Consider the following 18828-nt stretch of genomic DNA (forward strand, 5'->3'; position numbering starts at 1 on the left):
TGGAGAGAATAACTCTTCCTTTCACACACACTCAGCTACTTAGACTAAATTCTTCAGGGAAGGGACTCTCGCACCTGTGTGTATGTATCTCCTGACACAGTGTGACCTGGATCTCAGTTGGAAGTCTCTAATACAGACAATAATCACACTTTAAGATTCCTCCAGAGGTCCCAGGTGGTTCTTCAAATGGGAATGTAGATGTTCTGGGTTTTCTATGTGCAAGACAAATAAAAATACCTCCCACTATTGTGCTAAGCCATGTGGTGGCCATCCACCATATTTAATTCACGGCTGTGCCATCGACACAGTATCTAAGCCTTCCTCAGAAATCCAGGCCCTCGTGGCTATCAAGGAGTGCACAGCACTCGGAGAACAGGGATGTCAGCCCAAATGTCCTGACAAAATTCTAACATGGAAAAATTACATTTTGCCTTCCTAAAATTGCTGCGGTGGTTTCAATTGGACATGGGATTCTTCTTCACTTGCTAGCTTACAATGCTGAGAGCACACTGCTGGTGTGTGCTGGTCAATGGCTGCTGCATTCCAGCCCAGAAGTGGTTGTGTATCAGTGGAGGAGGTGAGGATTGCCTCTCTATAGTCTGGGATTGTTTAATACTTACCTGCTTCTGGAATGTGCTTTGAGAGCCTCAGATGGCAGGTGCGGTGGTCAAAGCTATTCCAGTGGTGGAGGGACAGGAAAGCATGTGGGCAAGCAGAGCCATGATCCTACGGGAGGCCTTATCTAATGCTGTTCCTAGCTGTAAATGGTCATGTATGCTCGATCAATGGTGGTGGTAACAGGTGGATATGGGAAAGATTGGGGATGGGAGGGGGAGACAGACAGGAGGGAAGTCAGACAGGTGGCATTTCTATGCAGTTGAAGGAAGCGTTAAGTAAATGATGCAGGAAATCCAAGCTGCGATGATAAAAAGTTTGGTACCTGCTCGTTGGGACGGAGCGGGAGCAGGGCTTAGAGTGATCACAATAACTGGATTGGGAAAAGGAAGAAAAAAACAACACGATAAATCACAACAGAAACAATCGAGTCATCAAAAGAAATCAAATCATATTCCGGGCGGGGAGCGAACTGATTCCAGGGTGAGGGATGGAGAATGGTGAAAAACCAACAGATGGTGACAGACAAGGTGAAAAATGGGATGCACCATACAGTGAAGTTCCTGGGAGCCCTGGGCAGCCATTCCCCAAGTGTCTCAAATATGCAGGCAGCAGCTGTTCCCTTCCCATCTCCTTCCACTGCAGCAAATTCTCCGTAGGCCATTCATCCTTGCTGGTACCCCAGCCTCCCAGCTAACCTACCTGGGCCATGTCCCTGTTACCTCCCTCCCATTAAGTCAGGCATGTTCTGCCCCATCACAGTGCTTGGGCTGCTTACAATTTGGAGAGGCTCATGTTTCTACCTCCTTCCCAACATAGTCTGCAGGATTAATCCAAGTCCAGAAAGAACCACTGTGATCATCTGTCTGACCCCCTGAACAACAGAGGCCACATTTCACCCACTCAACCCTGCATCTGGTTAAGCTCAACTTCTGGTTAAACCAGGGCAGGATCTTTTAGAAAGACGTCAAATCTTGGAATTATAGACTTCAAGTGACAGAGAACCCACAACAGCCTCCGGTAAATTGTTCCAGTGGTTAATTCCTCTGCACCTTATTCCTAGTCTGAATTTATCTTTCAACCACTGGATCAAGCAATGCCTTTGTGTGATAGATTAAAGAGCCCTCTACTATCAGAGCTTATCTCCCCACATACAGACCACGATCAAGCCAACTCCTAACTTTTCTGACGATCTCGGAGAGATTGCGCTCCTTATGTCTCTTCTAGACCCTCTTCCCTATTCTGAATCTTTTCCAATTTTCAACATTCTTTTTGAAGTGTGGACATCAGAACTGGATGCAGTATCTGTTGATGCTCTCACTAATACTGTATACCAAGGTTTACAGTAATACAGTAATACACTAATACTGTATACCGAGGTTTACAGTAATACAGTAATACTGTATACCGAGTCCCCCATACCATTACGATGACCTACATTCTTTGTTCCTAGGTTTATGATCTTCCGCTGTACTAAAAACACATGTTGCTCAAATGAGTCCAGCTCACCAAGCAATCCTGAGTACTCGGTATAACTTACCTGTCCTTATCACTACTCACCATTAAACCAACCCTTGTGTCAGTTGCAAATTTTACCACCACATTTTATCTTCTAGACCACTGACAAATATACTGAATAGTATTGGGCCAGGAACAATTGGGACTAATCGCACTGGGCCAGGAACATTGGGACAATTACTTTTGGAGATCTAGCAATTAGCCAGTTTCCAATCTATTTAATACTGGCTGCACTGATTTCATACAGTACCAACATTTTACTTACACAAAGCACAGCAGGGGTATCACAGATTCCAAGGCCAGACAGGACCGTTGTGATCATCTAGTCTGGCCTCCTGTATAACAGAGGCCTGAGACCTGCCCCAAAATAATTCTTAGAGCCGATCTTTTAGAAGACTGTCCAATCTTGATTTTAAAAATGGGCAGTGATGAAGAATGCACCACCACACTTGGTAAATTGTTCCAATGGTTAGCTACTCTCATTGTGTAAAAATATACACCTTACTTCCAATCTGAATTGTCTAGCTTCAACTTTGTTCCTGGCTGCTTAAAGTGGTACAGTTGCCTGATAGGATTAAGAGACAGTAGCTCATCACTGAGTTCACCAGGTCTGGAAATTCTGCTTGAGACTCTTTCCCACGGATGTAGGCAGGCATCTGTCAAATCATTCACTATAATTACAACCCCAGAAGGCATACAACAGCCGACTTTTCCACCCCTCCCCCAACCTGAACAGAAGTGGCCACCCCTACCTCACATCACCTTTCACTTCCCAGCTCAGTGAGCATCTTGTAAAAGGAGAATTAAATGAAGCACAGAGAACTGTACAGAATCCAAAACTGGTAGCAGATGCACACATTGGCACAAAGCACAGCTCTGCTCCGAAGAGCAACTTCACTTACTCCTCAGGCCTGCCTCTGTTTATGTGCTGGAGTCCGATCTGCTGACTGAAATAACTAGAAGACAATTTCCCTGCTTTTTACTCCTCCTAGACCATGGGGAGAGCTGGATTCGCTTTCTTCTTGTCCATCACCAGGATTGTTTAAGTTCCAATCAGTTATGCCTCGACAAACGCACTAAGGGGACAGGAATCACCAAGGGTCACTTGCCTTGTGTATCTGCAGATGATGCCCAAGAAGAAATAGAGCCAGCTTGACTCTCAGAACCCAGGTTTAGTTTCCAGCACTGGAAATTAAGGGAAGGGCACACCCATCTGATTGGGGACCACTGAGACACAATGAACATATAGCCCCTTCCCCCGGGGGCCGTTTGGACAGCCACCTCTCAGTTGTACTCCAAGTGGATGTGAATACGTTTTCAAATAAGAAGTGAATGTCAACAGCTCTTTCAGGTCTCTGCCAAAATCATAGTTCATGGGCAGCAGAAGCCTATGAGGTAGTGGAAACACCCCTCCTTAGCCTCTGATGCTCCCACACAGTGAAACTGACATGCTCATCAGAGTTGCAGCAGAGCAACTATGGCTACTGCTAAATTCCAGCAGCAGCTAGAGCTCTCAGTCAGGTTTAAAGCCCCATTCTGCTGGGTGCTGTACTAAGAAAGTAAAAATCATCCCTGCGCCAAGGGGCTTACAGTCCAAGATGCAACAAACACAGCCTTGCCAACCCATTTAACTGCTTTGTAATGTTCCTTCAGGCCCCACTCCTGGAGTCATGGAGTCTCCTCTTTCATTTTTAGAAAAGAAAATAAGTTTGGGGGCAGGGGACTGAAAAACATGACCCCCAACAACTCAAAAAACAGAAGGCAAAAACATCAAATTCATATTTTTTTTCCAAATCTTACGTTTTTTATGTCAATCTCACGACTGGGGGTGGGGCTGGCCTATGATTTTTATGGTAGGTGGTACCACAAACCACAAGCTCAAAAATGTGAATAAGAACAAAGGTTAACATAGGCAGATGTGGACACAGCTGGAAAGCTCTGTCGGTTTGATTTCTTTTATATGTAAATAAGAAATATACAAGAACAAGAGCAAAAATCTCTGCTGGCTTTCTATCTACTGGTTCCAAGGCCGGAAAGCACCACTATGATCATGTAGTCTGACCTCCTATATAACACAGGCCACAGAACTTCCACAAAATAATTCCTTTTGAAGTAGAACTGATCTTTTAAACAAGCATCCAAACCGGATTTTAAAATTGCCAGTGATGGAGAAATACAAAAAGAAAGAAAATAAATGGAATGAAAGAAAATAATGCAAAACCAAGCAAGATTAGTCTGACCTAGAGGCCATCCACCCACTAGATGGCAGGGATGTCATGGCCAGGCTTGGCTTACAGGAAGAACAAGCCATGGACAGGAATGAATGGTGATGCTGTACTGCTCCCAGTGTCTGCTAAGATGCTCTGGAATTAAAAGAGGAAAGTGATGGAGAATCCACCACAGCCCTTGATAAACTGTTGCAATGGTTAATTACCCTCTCTGTTAAAAAATCTACACCTTATGCATGTTATACCTTTGTCTGCTAGACTGAAGAGCCCATTATAAAATATTTGTTCCCGGTGTCCATACTTACAGACTGTGATCAAGTCATCCCTTAGCTCTATATTTGTTACACTAAACAGATTGAGCTCCTTGAATCTATCAGCTGGCATTTTCCTGTAGGCATCTCCGAATCTCAAGGAGGGATCTGAAGCAAAACAGGATTTGCAGACAAGTTTGGAGGGGATGTCCCATGCCTAGGAGGATCAAAAATGTTTGTGGGAGAAGTGTCCACATCAACCATTTAAGTGCCTCCTTTCATTTCCCTTCCCCCCCCATTTCTTCACTCATAGCGTCTAGTAACAGACATGCCACTTTCAATCTATTAGAAGGAGTATATCCCCAGGGCAAATTGCTTCAATCATTTCCTTGAACTGTTCATTCTGTGTGTAGTATTACGAGCACAAAAGAAGGTTCTCTGCCATTGGATGGCTGTTATGCCACAATCACCCACTGATCTTCGACCTTGTCCCAGATGGCACACTAAGACCACCTGTGAATGAAGAGAGCAGGGACTTACACCATCATTGTGGCTACGTCTTGACAACAGCAACCTCAAAAAATGCCTTGCTTCAGGATCAAGCTCACCTATGTTTTGTTCATCCATTTCAATAGCAAGAGTTTCATTCAATGGGGCCTTTGATCTTAAAACCAAAGAAACCAATCTTCTAGTCTTTTAGAGATGGGCACAAATCCCTTCTCTCTTGTCGCTCAACAACTCTTGGCAATGTTCACACTTTACTTCAGAAGAATGATCTGATTTTGTTATTTCAGCCCATTTTGATTGCTTGCTTTCTACTCTTTCCATCAACATTAGGCAGGTCCAGTCAGAAAAACTCGCGGTGATGGCTGGAGCGTCCATTTGCAGCACTGATCAGTAGCTTTCACATTTATGACAGAATAAGAACAGCTTGGAACAGTCTTCCAAGAGTAGTAGAGAGAGCTAACTACCTCATTCGTTTTAAGATGCAGCTTGATGAATTTATGAACAGGATGATACGCTGGGGTTGCTTGCGACAGTAGGAGACTGGACTTCTCAAACCAGGAGGACCCTTCCAATCCTATACTCCCAAACAACCCTCAACCCGAATTCAGCACTGGCGACAAAGAAAGTAAGATGAGCTGGCCAGCTTCATACAGAACCACATCAACAGATCCACCTCCCCACAGTTCCTAGAATCTAATAAACCAAAACCCACTAACAGTTCACTCCCATCTCTTCAATATCCCCTGATTCCACCACGAGGCCCACACCCCTTTCAACCCATTCTCCTTTCCCCTGTATGCTTCTTGACAGCTAATTCTCCACTGGTTTCTTAACAGACCTAATAAGACTCTTAATGTCCTCACAGCTTCCCTTTAAAATAGCTCCATTTTTCCTTTACAGAAAGCAATCTGAGCCTGATGTTTCAAAATATCTTCCTCACTGATGTTAGGTTCAGAAAAATACTGCACAGGAAAAATGCTGTCTATAAAAAAAATGAAAAAAAACTAAATCACCCAAGAAATTCACTGGGCTGAATTGGTTTTTCTTTTCTGGTTTCTACACCAGAGCACATTTCTCTCTCGTTTACTCAATTTAACCCAACAGCAGAAGGGAATATCCCAGTGGCGAATCTGTTTTAGATTGTGAAGTTACATGGGAGGGGTGGGTCTCTAGTGTGCTCCACCCACCACCTGCAAACTGGTCACAGAATTCAGGCCCTGCGGCTTTAAGAAAGATCTCAGCTGAGGAAGGAGAAATAGAAATCCGAACTCAGCACTGGGTGGTTTAATAAGTCCTTCGACACTGGATTCAGTTAAAATGCAGCAATCTACACATCCTTCCGTTAAGATCTGAGCTTGATCCTATAAGCCTCCCTTTACTGAAGTGTGCAGACCTGCTGTCTTCAATGGGATTACCCACCCGAGTGAAGGCTGCAGGATTAGGCCCAGCAAGTTACTTTTGTTCACCTTCAAGCACAGACCATGCTCCACCGGCATCAAAGCTTAGCTGCCCAACAGGCTGGCTCTGGAAAGACATACCAGCCGCAGCTATAGCAACTAGCCTCCTATTCTGTCCCTCACCACAGTGCATGCAGTTAAATCCATCACTTCTTCAAGAGCTCAAGGCTAGAAGAAAGACAACACAAACAGAGCAACCAAAAAGCCCAGTCACCTCTGGGGGAGTCTCTCATAAGACTGATCAGCATTGTGCAAACTATCCCACGCAACACTGCTCTGAGGGGAGGCAGACATTCCAACAGTCACATACGAGCTGTTCACAACTCTCTCCGATTCGTTTAGCCCGAATATTAAGGTGCGGCTAGGGTCAATGGGGCAACTGTGTACCAAGAGCCCCTCTACAGTCACCATAAGGTTCACCTCACTCTTACCACCGGCTCCCCCAGACAGTCCTTTGCTGTGCCACATCTGTCAGAAGATCCTTGGGGCTGGTCCCTAAAGCACTGTGTGTGTTGATGCCATAGTAGATATAGGATGTTCCTCTGAGTCACAGATTCATAAGACCACAAGGGACCATTGAGATCATCAAGCCTGACCTCCTACCTAACGCAGGCCAGAGAATTCCACCCTGTGATTTCTGCACTGACTCTGCCTCTTGCAAATAAGCTTGTGCACCTTTGTGTAGAAAGACATGTAGTCTTGATCTAAGATACTCTTTCTACTGCCCCAAGAAACCGTCAACCCCACTAACTCTGCAGAGCTATGGAGCAAAAGCTGGATTCTCTTTGAACGCTATCTATTTATTATAGGCGGCAAGACCTGGTGGCAGAAAGAACCCAGCTGATTTTCCCACATCTAGTTCGGTGCTCACATGGTCCTTGTACTTGTAATATCCGACAGCAGGACTGGCTGAGAAGGGGAAAAGTCTCTTCTGACTTTAAACTGATCCCATTCAATTTGGATATGGTACAGGGTGAAACAGCTGCAGCATTTCTGCCAGAAGCTATTTGTGCACAGCCTGCACGAGTCACCAGAAGGCAATGCCGATGTTCGAAACATCTCTCAATCCTGGTTTCACAGCATGGAATCTCAGTGATTGCTGTGGACAACATCAGGATCCCGAAGCCTTCTAACTGGAGCGGACAGATTCCCTTAGGTTGTTATTCCCTGGACCCTACTTTCACAGAGTTTAAGGCCAGAAAAGACCAATTCGATCCTCTAGTCTGATCTCTTTGCCTATCACAGGCCATTAAATTCCAACCAGTTACTTCCTGTAATGAACTTGATACCTTGGGTTAGACTAAAGCATTTCAGTCCTCAGGTTGTGTACCATAGGCAGAGAACAGGCAAGACCAAGGTGCCACCAGGAAATGAGGTAAGACATGCCCAGATGATCCCAGCAGACAATCCACACTCTGTACAGCAGAGAAAGGTGAAAAAAAAACCCAAGACCCCTATCAGAGGACTCAATTGTGTAGCCTGGTTACAAGACAATGAAGGGGGAAAGAGGGTTTGCCTGCCAGAGGGGAGGAGGAATTCAAGTGGTACATAGAAGCCAGGAGGTGAAACAGAAGATTTAGCTTGATTGATGGGGAGACAACTTCACAACAAGAAGAGCTATTAGATTGCAGAAGGGTCCTGAGGAAAGCAGCAGAAGCCCCAAACTTGGGACATTTAAAACGAAAATGAGTGAAATACCACAAGGAACAATCCTCCACTGGACTCCTTAGGGAGTTGGAAATTTTTCCATCTTTAAGGCACTGATCCATTCAAGGGACTCCATACAGGCGTAAGAGTTTAAATTTATGGAGAAGACGGTATGACAGGATAACATGATTTTGGAAATTAATTAATCTTTAAATATTCATGGTAAATAGGCCTAATGGCCTGTGAGGGGATGTTAGATGGGGTGGGATCTGATTTACTACAGAGAATTCTTTCCTGGGTATCTGGCTGGTGAATATTGCCCATATGCTCAGGGTTCAGCTGATCGCCATATTTGGGGTCAGGAAGGAATTTTCCTCCAGGGCAGATTGGAAGAGGCCCTGGAGGTTTTTCGCCTTCCTCTGTAGCATGGGGCACGGGTCACTTGCTGGAGGATTCTCTGCTCCTTGAAGTCTTTAAACTATGATTTGAGGACTTCAATAGCTCAGACATAGGTGAGAGGTTTATCGCAGGAGTGGGTGGGTGAGATTCTATGGCCTGCGTTGTGCAGGAGGTCAGACTAGATGATCATAATTATCCCTTCTGACCTTAATATCTATGAATCTTTTTAAGAACATAAGAATAGCCATACTGGGTCAGACCAGTGGTCCATCTAACCCAGTATCCTGTCTTCTGACAATCATAGAATATTAGGGTTGGAAGAGACCTCAGGAGCTCATCTAGTCCAATCCCCTGCTCAAAGCAGGAGCAATCCAACTAAACGGCTGGTGCAAAATCCTTCAGAGGTAATGAACAGAACAGGGTAATTACTGAGTGATCCACCCCTGTCATTCTGTCCCAGTTTCTAAGAGTCAGAGGCTTAGGGACACCCAAAGCGTGGGGTTTTGTCCCTGACCATCTTGGCTAATAGCCATTCATGGACCTATCCTCCATGAACTTACGGAACTCTTTTTTGACCCCAGTTATACTTTTGGCCTTCAAAACAGCCCCTGGAAATGAGTTTCACAGTCTGACTGTACGTTGTGTGAAGAAATACTTCCTTATGTTTGTTTTAAGCCTGCTGCCTATTAATTTCATTGGGAGACCCCTGGTTCTTGTGTTATGTGAAAGGGTAAATAACACTTCCTTGGTCACTTTCTCCGCACCAGTCCTCTATCAGATCCCTCTTTACTTATCTCTTTTATAAGCTGAACAGTCCCCAGTCTTTTTTAATCTCTCCCATACAGAAGCTGTTTATACCCCTAATAACTTTTCTTGCCCTTCTTTTGATGGGTCAGGTTGTAAGATACCACAGGCAATGTGTTCATTACAAAAGAGGACTGTCATTTGTTCAGATTTAAAGGGACAACAGCAGGACAAGAGTCATCCAGTCATTCTGGCTTCCTGACAAACACCTGAGATCATTAAAGGCTATTTTTGCTTTCCAAGACTTGTGCCTCTGCAATTTGGCACTAAACTGAACTTCAGACTGGTCAGTTTCACTTTTGTTTGTAGTTGGTTTCACTTTTCGTTCTTAGGTGTGTTGTTGGGCTTGCATACAGAGAGATACTTACCATCCAAAGGGAGAAAAATATCCGTTTTCTTTTATTTAAAACTAAACCACAACAACACTTAATAGCAGATTTCGTATCTTTTTTGTTATAATCACCGAAAATACTTCTAGACCAGTACTGACAAGTGTTTCTAAAGACTGTTTGCAGTAGAAGAGTTTAGTGTATAGACAAAGCCCATCTGAACCTTGGTGGTTGTTGTTGTTTACTGTATTTTACCCTCAGATACCACATCAGGGTGTTCTCTAGGCAGCATGGTCCAGCCAGGCAGTGTGGTGCAGTGGACAGCAGACGGACTAGCACTTGGGAGACCTAGGTTCTATTCCTGGCTCTGCCACTGACCTGCGTGGTAATCTTGGACCTGTCACTTACCCTTTACATGTTTCTGTTTCACCTCCCACCCTTTGCTGTTTAGATGATAAACTCTTCAGGGCAGTGACTGTCCCTCACTATGTGTATGAACAGAAACCAACACAATGAGGCCCCCTTCTGGATTAGGGCATGTAGGTACCACTGGAATATAAATAATAACCAAATGACAGTTTTTAGGGTAATAATCTAGTTTCTTTCTTTGTCACTAATGCTACCAGAGCTTATAACAAGTGAGATGATTTTTAAAGTCCAATTTACTTGTCACTATTTATACTGATTGTTTTTGTATTTAACTCAACCTGGGCAATGAAAAGACAACTACAGTCTGTGTCACTCGCAGATTCTCAGCCGTGGGTTGCAGACACTCCATGTTTAGACATGAGAGTCCCCACTGCAATTTTAAGCCAAACACTGTGCTGTTTTTACAAAACTGAATTAGAAGCCTAATCAGTTCTCTTTATTCCTTCAGACTCTCCCTCATTATTGTACCAGCTCAATGCACTAGCATGGCTGTCATCCAGAACCAATCCAGAAAATCGTTCTGGATACTAACCCTTCAGTGGGCAGATTAGAATTCTGGCAGGGTTCTAGAATTCCCAGGATATGAATGAACCCGTCTTGAACTGTGAATCAATAGTGGCAAATCAACAGTGCCCAGAAATGGATGCACCCATTGCCTGTGTTAAGTGGGCTTCCTGAGAGCCCTTTAGACATTTCCAAGAAAACCCCCTTTGCTAAGCTTCTCGAATAAGCACAACTGTGATTCCCTATCTTGGCATTTCCAGCTCCCTCACATAACAAGCCAAGAGAGTTGAGACAAGCACCAACTGGCCAGCACCAGCCTGCCCACCCCTGTTACTGATTTTCAATACCAGAGAAGCAACATGCCAATGAGCTTCAAAAAGGCAGGACACAGCAAAGCCTTCCTGCTCTTCCAGCCCAACAGATGAATTAAAGGAAGGTAGGCGGCCTGGGCAGCAAGGCCAGAGATCTCTGAGGAGGCAGTTGGTGCGTTGTTTTTGGGCGGGGCAACAGAATGGTGGGAGCAAGGAGGAAGTGAGCAGCTAAAACAAGCACAGATTTCACTAAAGGATTTGGTCCTTTCTCCAAGCAAATTAAAAGCCCCAATGGGATGCTTCTCATCTATACTCACTGGGGCCCAAATGCAAGATTGCTTCCTACAGTACATTCTCCAAGGCTCTGTCCAACCTAGTGTAAATGTCCAGGGGACTTCTACCATCTTTCCTGGGTGAGACCATTGCACAGGCTAGTACACTGGTTCTCAACGAGGGTTCCGTGTAGCCCTGAGGGTATGCAGACATCTTCCAGGGGGTAGAATCATAGAATACCAGGGTTGGAAGGGACCTCAGAAGGTCATCTAGTCCAACCCCCTGGTCAAAGCAGCACCAATCCCCAATTTTTGCCCCAGATCCCTAAATGGCCCCCTCGAGGATTGAAGTCACAACCCTGGGTTTAGCAGGCCAATGCTCAAACTACTGAGCTATCCCTCTCCCTGCTCATCAAGATATTTGCCTAGGCTTACAACAGGCTACATAAAAAGCACTAGCAAAGTCAGGACAAACTAAAATTTCATACAATGACTTGTTTATACTGCACTACGTACACTATACACTGAACTGTAAGTACAATATTTATATTCCAATTGATTTATGTTACAATTATATTGTAGAAATGAGAAAGTCAATTTGTCAGTAATAGCGTGCTGTGCTACTTTTGTATTTTTGTGTGTGATTTTGTAAGCAAGTAGTTTTTAAGTGTGGTGAAACTTGGGGGTACACAAGACAAATCAGACTCCTGAAAGGAGTCCAGTAGTCTGGAAAGGTTGCGAGCCACTGGGCTAGTAGATCTCACAGGCAGGAAGTCTTCCCTTAACATTCAGCCTATTCCGCCAAGATATGCCCAGTTGAAGCATCCTAAATAATTCCTCTTCTTGGTACCTATGCCCTTCAAGTCCTTACAGACTCACGAGCCCACCCCTTAACTGTGGTCTTTCAAAAAATGAGCAGTACTTTCTACTGAGCATTCTGGCTTCTATAGATGTCAGAAGTCTTGACAAAAAGGATTATTTTCATCCTCATTTTACAGCTGGGGTAACTGAAGTATGGAGAAATGACTTGCCCAGCGTAACACAATAAACCAGGTTTAGAACCCAGGAGTCCTCAACTGTTGGAACCTAGGTCTAAGCGTCTAGACATCAGTGCCTCCATTAGGTGTTCATCTTAGATATCATCTCATTTATCACCTCACCACAGCATGGATCTTTTATACAAGAGCTGAACTGGCCCTGGTTCAACTCGAGTTGGATGGAATCATTTTTGACCAAATGAACTTTCATCAAAGCTCAAACATTTTGCGGAGATGTACTGGTTTTGACAATCACCTGGAAGGTTTTTTTGTCCAGGACTTGAAAGACAGAAACCCTCTCCCTCTATAGCCTGATGGCTAGAGCACCAGCCCGGAAAACCCAAGTTCAAGTCCTCACTCTGCCTGATTTAGAATGATCTGGGATGAAGAACTCTGCTCTGTATCAGGTAGAGCAGGAATTAGAACATGGGTCTCCCACATTCCAGCCCAGTGCCCTAACCACCAGGCTATATAACATGAGACACCCCCATGCTTCTCCCCTGCCCCTCCACCTACCTGGGCCCAAAAATCTCCCTGAATAGAAAACCTCAACTTTTGACCCAATATCAGCAATTTCACATTCATAAAGATGTTGGAAAGCCTGTTTGTGTTCCAACATGGAACAAAAATAAGTTTCCGCCACAACACGGAATCATCGTCCTCCTGACACTAGAGCCATCTACACTCCAACCTATGCTGACTGCTGACAGAGAGCCTGCTGTTCCAAAGTAACAAGTTTCAGAGTAACAGCCGTGTTAGTCTGTATTCGCAAAAAGAAAAGGAGTACTTGTGGCACCTCAGAGACTAACCAATTTATTTGAGCATAAGCTTCCGTGAGCTACAGCTCACTTCAACGGATGCATCCGATGAAGTGAGCTGTAGCTCACAAAAGCTTATGCTCAAATAAATTGGTTAGTCTCTAAAGTAACAAGTGTCTTCAGTTGCAACAGGAATCCAGGATGCTCACCACCTTTCTCTGCCTCACAGTCACGAAGAGAAAGCATTAAAATCTCTCCCTCAAACACAGTCCATATTTAGTGCATACAGATCAGCCTTTGAAAATTCTACTTGTCCTTGGCAAGTAGAGAGTTTATTTTTCATCATCACCATGGTAAAGCTAAGCAAGTAGATTGGGTTACTAGACAGTAAATTCCTAAGATGATTTTCTGAGGCTGGTATCAATCAGCTTACAGTTAATTTATTCATCTTTTGGCTTAAAACAAAGCACACTCAGGACAAGCACCCAGCCACAGCACAGTCTCAAGGTGGTAACTACACAACTAATTGGGGAGATGAGACACCAATTCTGTGCCGTGGAGGAAAAGAAGCGAAACAGCTACTAAGAGCCTGCTTGATGAGTAGCTTTTGAAAACTCATCACCTTGTAATCGCTCTCCAGAAATTATTGCCTGATAGGTAACTGGGCCAGCAGGAGAATCTAGCACTCCCAAGGCTTGTTGTGAGCATATAATTACATGATCATGTAACCATCATTTAATTACACAATCCTCTTTCTAATAATTTAAAAAGCCCACATCACAATAATATCTGAGCTGCTCACACTCATTAAGGAACTTTACCCTCATGGAAGCCCTGTCAAATAGGGTGGTATTATCCACATATTACAGATGGGATACTGAGGCACTGGCTAGATTAAGTGACTCAAGGTCTGTGCCTAAGGCAGTAACTGAACTCAGGTCTCCCAAGTCCTAGTCCCACCGCCTTACTCACGATTAGAACATGTTTCCTACCCTCATTCAGCCACACAAAGCTTCAGAAGTAAAAGCACTGTTCTTCCTCTCTGACTGACTAGCCTGAACCCAAGGCAGAAAGGACACACAAACCTTTCCACATCTAACTATCTCGCACAATTATGCAACTGACTGACATTTGCTTTTTGGTAGCCTCAAGTGTGCTACAAGTCAGTTTGCACATGTGCACACACACATGTTCGCCACATGCTCCAAGCCTGGCTGAGGTGCCAGTTGACAGGATAAGAAGAGACTGGCATTTCCACCCAAATCACTGCATGCTCAGAACATTAAAAATATCATCTACCTTATTCCCACATCCACCAATTTAGAGTCTTGCACATGTACCCTCTCCTAAGGCCTCAGTAGATGACCACCCCAAAAGCACTTTCACCATTAATATTGACAGGTCACCTATGGGGAAGCCCTCATCCTGTCTCCAAACAAATGGAGTGTTACATACCAGGCAACCTGATCAGCTCACTCTCTCCTCCCTCACTCTGCATAGCCAATGGTCTCTCCCTTCTCCTCCTCATATAGGCCTGGTGGTAAGGGGCAACCCCGGTTCTTATCATCTCTACCTGAACATCCCTCTCCCACATATACAGCAAGCAGCAATCCCTGCTGTACTGTCCCCATGTCCCTTGGGGAGATCCTTATTCACTTCCCCATTCCCTCTTCTCCCAGAATATGGAGAGACTCCCAATCATCCTTCCACCCCTCATCCCCCCAACACCATTATGATCCCAGTCCCATCTATTCTCCTCCTCCCATCACAAACAAAACTGTCACAAAGAGTGGCAGAGTCCCCTCTGCTGGTCGCACACCCTTCTCCCCTCCATCATGGCCCACTGCGCTGGGCCAACTCCAAAAACCAACCTCTTCAGCCTGGATCCCTTCTTTCCCCCAGAACAGTCCCTCCCTCCCCCCCCCCCGCCCCAACTGCAAGCCCACCTGCCTCAGATTCCTGTCTCCCTCCCCACTCAGGGCCCTCCCTATCCCCCTTCTCCAACCCCCCAACTCCTCCCCCCAGAGGCCCACCTCGCCCTCTTTCCCCGCACAGATCCCTGTGGCCAATGGCTCCTCTCTCACCCCCACCCCACCTATCATCCCAGAGGCCCCTCACAGCCTTTACTCACAGGCCTCAATCCCCTTCCCCTCACTCCCCAAGTCCCGCCCCTCCCTGCCCAAACCCCCTTAGGCCCCTCCTCCCCTCCAGGGCCCCAGTCTTCAAGCACCCCCTCCCACGGGGACCCCCCCACCCCCAGAGCTCAGACCCCTCCCCTCGCGCTCCTGCCATGCCGGGGCCCCTCCCACTCCAAGACCCCCAGAGCTCAGACCCTTCCCCTGCCAAGCTCGTCCCCCCAGGCCCCGCCCCGGGGCCCCTGTCACCCCCGGGGCCCCTCCTCTCGCGGCCCCCCCCCTTACTGGGCCGGGCCCGGGCTGGGCTGATCTCCAGGTTCAGGTCGATCTTCCGCCGGGCCTCCCGATTCTCCTGCTTCAGCTTGGCCTCCAGGCGGGACAGTTTCTGCTCCAGCGAGGACGCCGCCATCTTCCCCCCGGAGCCAGCGCCGCCTCGCAGCCAGAATACACAAACACCACGCTGCGCAGGCGCCCCATGAGCCCGCCGAGCCGCCGTAGCTCCTGGCGAGCCACGCTGCGCAGGCGCGGGATTGAACCAGTTGCGCCGCCGTAATCGCGCCACACACCCACTACCGACGAGGGGCATTTGTACGCATGCGTCCGTGCCGAGCTCTCCGACCGCGCCCCCTGCCGGTTGAGATGAGCTCCTCGGACTGAAAAGGGACCGCTGTGCGTGCGATTCTGGTGCCCTCTTGTGGTTGTTCGTGGGTATTTCAGCCTGCTCATCCTGTGTCGGACAACTCTTAATGCGCATGCGCCCCGAGCCAGCTTGTTGGAGGCTTCAGGGCCTGGGTTTTAGAGAAACTCTCCTACGGGATTCAGAGACCTCCCCCTCCCCGGGGACCCTGCCCCTCCCCCTCCCCCCTCAGCCTAGGGCCCCTCCCCCTCCCCGGGGACCCTGCCCCTCCCCCTCCCCCCTCAGCCTAGGGCCCCTCCCCCTCCCCGGGGACCCTGCCCCTCCCCCTCCCCCTCCCCGGGGACCCTGCCCCTCCCCCTCCTCTCTCAGCCTAGGGCCCCTCCCCCTCCCCGGGGACCCTGCCCCTCCCCCTCCCCCTCCCCCTCCCCGGGGACCCTGCCCCTCCCCCTCCCCCCTCAGCCTAGGGCCCCTCCCCCTCCCCGGGGACCCTGCCCCTCCCCCTCCCCCCTCAGCCTAGGGCCCCTCCCCCTCCCCGGGGACCCTGCCCCTCCCCCTCCCCCTCCCCGGGGACCCTGCCCCTCCCCCTCCTCTCTCAGCCTAGGGCCCCTCCCCCTCCCCGGGGACCCTGCCCCTGCCCCTCCCCCCTCACCCTAGGGCCCCTCCCCCTCCCCCCTCAGCCTAGGGCCCCTCCCCCTCCCCGGGGACCCTGCCCCTCCCCCTCCCCCCTCAGCCTAGGGCCCCTCCCCCTCCCCGGGGACCCTGCCCCTCCCCCTCCCCCTCCCCGGGGACCCTGCCCCTCCCCCTCCTCTCTCAGCCTAGGGCCCCTCCCCCTCCCCCCTCAGCCTAGGGCCCCTCCCCCTCCCCGGGGACCCTGCCCCTCCCCCTCCCCCCTCAGCCTAGGGCCCCTCCCCGGGGACCCTGCCCCTCCCCCTCCTCTCTCAGCCTAGGGACCCTCCCCCTCCCCAGGGACTCTGCCCCTCCCCCTCCCCCCTCAGCCTAGGGCCCCTCCCCCTCCCCCTCCCCCTCCCCGGGGACCCTGCCCCTCCCCCTCCCCCCTCAGCCTAGGGACCCTCCCCCTCCCCAGGGACGCTGCCTCTCCCCCTCCTCTCTCAGCCTAGGGACCCTCCCCCTCCCCGGGGACCCTGCCCCTCCCCCTCCCCCCTCAGCCTAGGGCCCCTCCCCCTCCCCGGGGACCCTGCCCCTCCCCCTCCTCTCTCAGCCTAGGGCCCCTCCCCCTCCCCGGGGACCCTGCCCCTGCCCCTCCCCCCTCAGCCTAGGGCCCCTCCCCCTCCCCGGGGACCCTGCCCCTCCCCCTCCCCCCTTAGCCTAGGGACCCTCCTCCTCCCCGGGGACCCTGCCCCTCCCCGTCCTCTCTCAGCCTAGGGACCCTCCCGGGGGACCCAGACCCTCCCCCTCCCCCCTCAGCCTAGGGCCCCTCCCCCTCCCCGGGGACCCTGCCCCTCCCCCTCCTCTCTCAGCCTAGGGACCCTCCTCCTCCCCGGGGACCCTGCCCCTCCCCCTCCTCTCTCAGCCTAGGGCCCCTCCCCCTCCCCGGGGACCCTGCCCCTCCCCCTCCCCCCTCAGCCTAGGGACCCAGCCCCTTCCACTGCACTCCCCCCATCTTCCTCCTCCCCCCACTCTTGCCTGGGGACCCTTCCAGTCCCTCTGCCACTCCCCACCACCTTCCTCCTCACCCAGCCTCTCACCCTGCTACCACCCCCCCCACTAGAGACCCTCCCCCCGACTCTCCCTCCTCCCCCAGCGTGGGAAACCTGCCTCTCCCCCAACACTCCCTAGTCTAGCAGTTGTGCCTCCCCCTTAAACCCTTCTGGCCTGGGAGTCCTGGGGACTCCCCATCCCCAGTCTGCTGACTCCTGGGGAAACCCTGTGAAATCCCCCCCATTCAGGGGCCACCCAGCTCCTCTGAGGCGGGGAGCTGGGCTCCAAATAAACCTCATGTCCCGCCAGCAGAATGGAGAGAGAGCCACAGTGCACCTCACAGCCTTGCACAATAGCGGGACAGGTTGTGGCTCAGGGCCCCAAAGCCAGGGCCGGGCTGGAGCAGACCAGGCTAAGAGGGGCTGGGGCACCAGACTGGGGATGTGCTCACCCCTGGGGCGTGCTATGGTGCTTTTATCCGACAGAGAGATGGACGTGATTGCAGAGGGGGGAAGAAGTGGATCCAGAAGTCCCAGCAGGATAGGAATGGGGCATCTGCTCTGGGCGTGACAGCCCACCTGGCTGCCTGAGGCTTCCAGTGCACCCGGGTGTGGGCCCGGTGGCGTCTGATTGGGCTAGTTAAAAACGTGGCATCTCCCCCAAAGGAGCCACAAAAAGTTCTAGCTGGGGCTGGTTGTCACATCAAAAGCCAGATTTTCAGAAGAACTCGGGGCCAGATTTCACTGCTCCTTCACCCAAATGGATTTTTCCCCACCCCCCTTGTGGGGCTCACCCCCTGCATAGGGGCCACATTCTCCCCTGGAGCCTACTCCCCACCCATTAGGACCCAGATTCCGCCCTATGGCTCACCCCCCAAAACAGAGAGCCCAGATTCTCCCTGCCCAGAATGGGGGGCCCTGTCTGTCCCCACCCCACCCTGCTCAGTGCCCAGCAGCTCCCATTGCGGCACGTGACAGCCATCTTTTCAAATGAGCTCAAAACGCCAGTGTTCAAGGGCGCTTGAAAATCTGACCGTGCATCCCTCAAGCCCCGAACCTGCACAAGTTTTGTGGGACAGGATCCTGGTGCAGGATTTGGGCCTGGGCCCCTGGGCTGCTCGCCTCACTCAGAGGAGAGCTCCAAAAATGCACTAAAACAGGGGTTCTCACAACCAATTTTTGGTGGCCTCAGAGTGTGGCCACCAACTCTTGCTGGTGGCTGCACCTGCACTTTTTCCTAAAATTATTTATTTTTCCTAAAGTTAATTAAGTCATACGCATATATATCAATCCAAATCATTGTCCTTTATTTATGTCAGGGTTGGGTTTTTT

At 49.4% G+C, this 18828-nt stretch overlaps 1 protein-coding gene across 7 annotated transcripts in view; it reads right to left on the bottom strand.

Annotated features, from left to right (window-relative positions):
* MAP2K7 (mitogen-activated protein kinase kinase 7) overlaps positions 1-15684 on the bottom strand; it is a 60869-nt gene extending 45185 nt beyond the window's left edge. For 3 of the 7 annotated variants that reach the window (XM_073319085.1, XM_073319081.1, XM_073319082.1), the window contains exons 1-2: positions 15487-15683; positions 941-988 (exon numbers count right to left, since the gene is read on the bottom strand). In XM_073319085.1, coding sequence (XP_073175186.1) covers positions 941-988; positions 15487-15610 — 172 coding nt within the window. In that variant the 5' untranslated portion in view covers positions 15611-15683. Of the gene's footprint in view, positions 1-940; positions 989-15486 lie in introns of all 7 variants that reach the window. The other 4 variants (XR_012155757.1, XM_073319080.1, XM_073319084.1 and 1 more) reach the window with 3 other exon arrangements.
* Positions 15685-18828: the final 3144 nt, after the last annotated feature.

Source organism: Lepidochelys kempii, chromosome 20, assembly GCF_965140265.1.
Source record: "Lepidochelys kempii isolate rLepKem1 chromosome 20, rLepKem1.hap2, whole genome shotgun sequence".
Lineage (NCBI taxonomy): Eukaryota > Metazoa > Chordata > Testudines > Cheloniidae > Lepidochelys > Lepidochelys kempii.